This window comes from Neophocaena asiaeorientalis, unplaced genomic scaffold (genome assembly GCF_003031525.2).
Source record: "Neophocaena asiaeorientalis asiaeorientalis breed wild unplaced genomic scaffold, Neophocaena_asiaeorientalis_V1.1 scaffold280, whole genome shotgun sequence".
Lineage (NCBI taxonomy): Eukaryota > Metazoa > Chordata > Mammalia > Artiodactyla > Phocoenidae > Neophocaena > Neophocaena asiaeorientalis.
In genome coordinates, this window is record NW_020185321.1 from 6,352,883 (window position 1) to 6,356,544 (window position 3,662).

Here is a 3,662-nt window from a genome sequence, read left to right on the forward strand (position 1 = left end):
TGTCTGTGAACTTAGTATGAGTTTAGGCAGCCTCTCTGCTAATGGGTGGGGTTGTGTTCCTGTCTTGATAGTTGTTTGCTATGGGGCGTCCAGCACTGGAGCTTGCTGGCCGTTGGGTGGAGCTGGGTTTTAGCATTGAGACGGAAATCTCTAGGAGAGCTCTCGCTGATTGATATTATGTGGGGCCAGGAGGTCTCTAGTGGTCCAGTGTTCTGAACTTGGGTCTCCCACCTCAGAGGCTCAGGCCTGACACCCGGCCGGGACATCAAGACCCTGTCAGCCACATGGCTCAGAAGAAAAGGACCTTGCACACCCTGAAACAATGGTTTCTTTCCTCTTAGCCAGGTCCAGAGTTTTTCCCGGACCCCCTCCCGGCTAGCCGTGGCGCACTAGCCCCCTTCAGGCTGTGTTCACGCAGCCAATCCCAGTCCTCTCCCTGGGGTCTGACCTCTGAAGCCTGAGCCTCAGTTCCCAGCCCCCACCCGCCCCGGTGGGTGAGCAGACAAGCCTCTTGGGCTGGTGAGTGCTTTTCGGAACCAATCCTCTGTGCGGGAATCTCTCTGCTTTGCCCTCTACACCCCTGTTGGTGCGCTCTCCTCTGTGGCTCCGAAGGTTCCCCCCCCTGCCCACCACCCATCTCCACCAGTGAAGGGGCTTCCTAGTGTGTGGAAGCTTTTCCTCCTTCACAGCTCCCTTCCAGAGGTGCAGGTCCCATCCCTATTCTTTTGTCTCTGGTTTTGCTTTTTTTCTTTTGGCCTGCCTGGGTACATGAGGATTTTCTTGCCTTTTGGGAAGTCTGAGGTCTTCTGCCAGTGTTCAGTAGGTGTTTTGTAGGCGTTGTTCCACATGTAGATGTATTTTTGATGTATTTGTGGGGAGGAAGGTGATCTCCACGTCTTACTCCTCCGCCATCTTGAAGGTCCTCCCACATATCTTTTTTCATGAAAGCATTAAATGCCCAAGCTCCTCAAATTCACTTGGAACCAGCATTACCATTTTCTTAGTTCCTCATTAAAATTTTGACAGTTGTTCACTCCATAATTGTATGAAAGTTATATTTTTAACTTTTTGGTAATCATACTTTGACAACATTAACCCATTTGTAGCTCATAGAATTTGACTTGGTGTTTCTAGTAACATTTAGTTTCCTTGACTAAGGAAAAGGTCCCCAATATCTTCCCATTCCCCTTGAAGCAAAAATGAAAAACCTAATGTCAGGAGGACAGAGACCAGCAGCAACACTTCTTCACTTAGTGAAGCTTCTTTGCTTTACCAGTACTGCCTAAGTATGTCCAGGAGTACCGTGCAGCCTCAGACAAAACCTCTGCTCACTTTCGTCATCTAATTTTCTTTGTCCCAGGAGTCAGGGATGAGAATGATGGGATTCTCTCTTGGCCAGTATCTCCAGGAGAAAAACCCTATAGCTGTCCCCAGTGTGGCCAAGACTTCAGCCAGCTCAGAAACCTTCTAATTCACCCGTGAACCCGTAAGGGAGAGAAGCCCTCTCCATATGACAGGGGTGGAAGAGCCTTCGGTGAAAGGACAACAGACCTTAACCTTCCTGTGCTCCTTCCAGGAGACAAGCCCTGCCGATGCATGGAGTGTTCTGGAGTCTTCAACTCAGAATTTGCTCTGAGAAGGCACAGGAAGGACCACAAGGGAAAGAAACCTCACACATGTGAGGAATGTGGGAAGGACTTCAGCCGTAGCTCCAACCTGTCCATCCATCGGCGAATACACACAGGCGAGAAGCCCTACAGATGTGGTGTGTGCGGGAAGGACTTCAGCCGCAGCTCCAACCTCTCTATCCACCAGCGCATCCACACAGGTGAGAAACCCTTCAGGTGCTCTGACTGTGGCAAGGACTTCAGCCGCAGGGCAGCCCTGCAGATCCACCAGAGTGTCCACACAGGAAGGAAGCCCCATGCCTGTAAGGTATGTGACCGGGGCTTCACCTCACGCTCTACGCTGGCACGACACCAGCAGGACCACGCAGGAGACAAGGCCTATGTGTGTGACACCTGTGGCCGGGGCTTCAGCCAGAGAGCCAGCCTCTACCTGCACCAGCGTGTTCACACTGGGGAGAGGCCATTCCGGTGCGAGGCCTGTGGGAAGTGCTTCAGCTGGAGCAAGGACCTGGGTATCCACCAGAGGGTCCACACGGGAGAGCAGCCCTACAGGTGTGAGGCTTGTGGGAGGGACTTCAGGCATCGCTCGGCCCTCAAGAGGCACCAGAGGGTGCACACAGGGGAGAAGCCCTACCCCTGTGCTGTATGTGGGAAAGGCTTCAGTCAGAGAGTCCACCTGCAGACGCACCAGAAAGTGCACTGTAGGGAGAGGCTTCCAGGATTGGGCTCTGCACATGCAGGTGCCTTCCACAGCCAGGGAGAGTGCCAGGGCATGGGTGCTGAGGTGCACAACATGGATCAGGCTTAATGATGTATGGCATTTATTAGTATTTATACAGAAAAGAGGACAGATCAACAGCACTTAAATGGAGAAATAGAACATTTTCAGCCCTCCCAAAAGACCTCTGCATGCTTCTTTCCACTCACTACCCCACAAAGGGAGTCGCTATCCTGACTTCTAAAACCATAGATTGATTTTGCAAGTTATAGAATATCATATAAGTGGAATTACACAATATGTAATCTTTCATATAGAACTTTATTCACTCAATGTCTGCATCCATGTTGTTGCATGTATTCAGAGGTTCATTCATTTTATTACTGAGTAGTATTCCATTATTTGAATGAACCACAGTTTGTCCATTCACCTGTTGATGGACATTTACATTTGGGTTATTTCCAGGTTTTCCACGTTTTGTTCGTTATGAATAAAGCTGCTGTGAGCATTTGGGTACACATCTTTGTGTGGACATGTATTTTAATTTCTCTTGGGTATATACTTTGGAGTAGAATTGATGGGTATTTTTTTTAATTTTTTTAAGATTTTTTTCGATGTGGACCATTTTTTTAAAAGTCTTTATTGAATTTATTACAATATTGCTTCTGTTTTATGTTTTGGTTTTTTGGCCGCAAGGCATGTGGGATCTTAGTTCCCCAACCAGGGATTGAACCTGCACCCCCTGCATTGGAAGGCAAAGTTTTAACCACTGGACCACCAGGAAAGTCCCTTGGGTATTTTAAAACTTGTAAAAAACTGGGCTTAATTGTCTTGTACATTGGATTTTTACATGTACTTGGAAAATTTCAAACAAATACAGAAATGGAACAGTGTAACAAACACTCATGTCCCCATCATCTAGCTTCAGCAATCAATTCATGATGAATTTTGTTTCTTCTATTCCACCCTGCTCCCTCACACACAGTCCTGAAGTATTTTAAAGCAAATCCTAGACTAGGATATTGTGTCATCTTTATACCTTCAAAAAATAAAGATTTGTTTAAAATGTTTTCCCAAAGAATCACTCTGTTAAAAAATTTTTTTTATTAAGGTAAAATTGAGAAAACATAAAATTCACCATTTTAACCATTTCAGAGTATAGTATTCAATAGTTTTTAATATATTCACAATGTTGTACAGTCATCACCACTGTCTGATTCCAGAATATTTTCATCAGGCCAGAAAGAAACCCCATTACTATTAAGCAGTCACTTTTCATTCTCCCCCTCCCCCAGCCTCTGGCAACCACTAATGTA

The 3,662-nt window shown here is 46.7% G+C and overlaps 1 protein-coding gene across 3 annotated transcripts in view; it reads left to right on the top strand.

The window, feature by feature from the left end:
- The window catches only part of LOC112392272 (zinc finger protein 420-like), a 21,970-nt gene extending 19,175 nt beyond the window's left edge, over positions 1-2,795 (top strand). For all 3 annotated transcript variants that reach the window (XM_024733929.1, XM_024733928.1, XM_024733930.1), the window contains exon 7: positions 1,577-2,795. In XM_024733929.1, the coding sequence (XP_024589697.1) occupies positions 1,577-2,436 (860 nt within the window). In that variant the 3' untranslated portion in view covers positions 2,437-2,795. The remainder of the gene's footprint in view (positions 1-1,576) is intronic.
- The last annotated feature ends 867 nt before the right edge of the window (positions 2,796-3,662 follow it).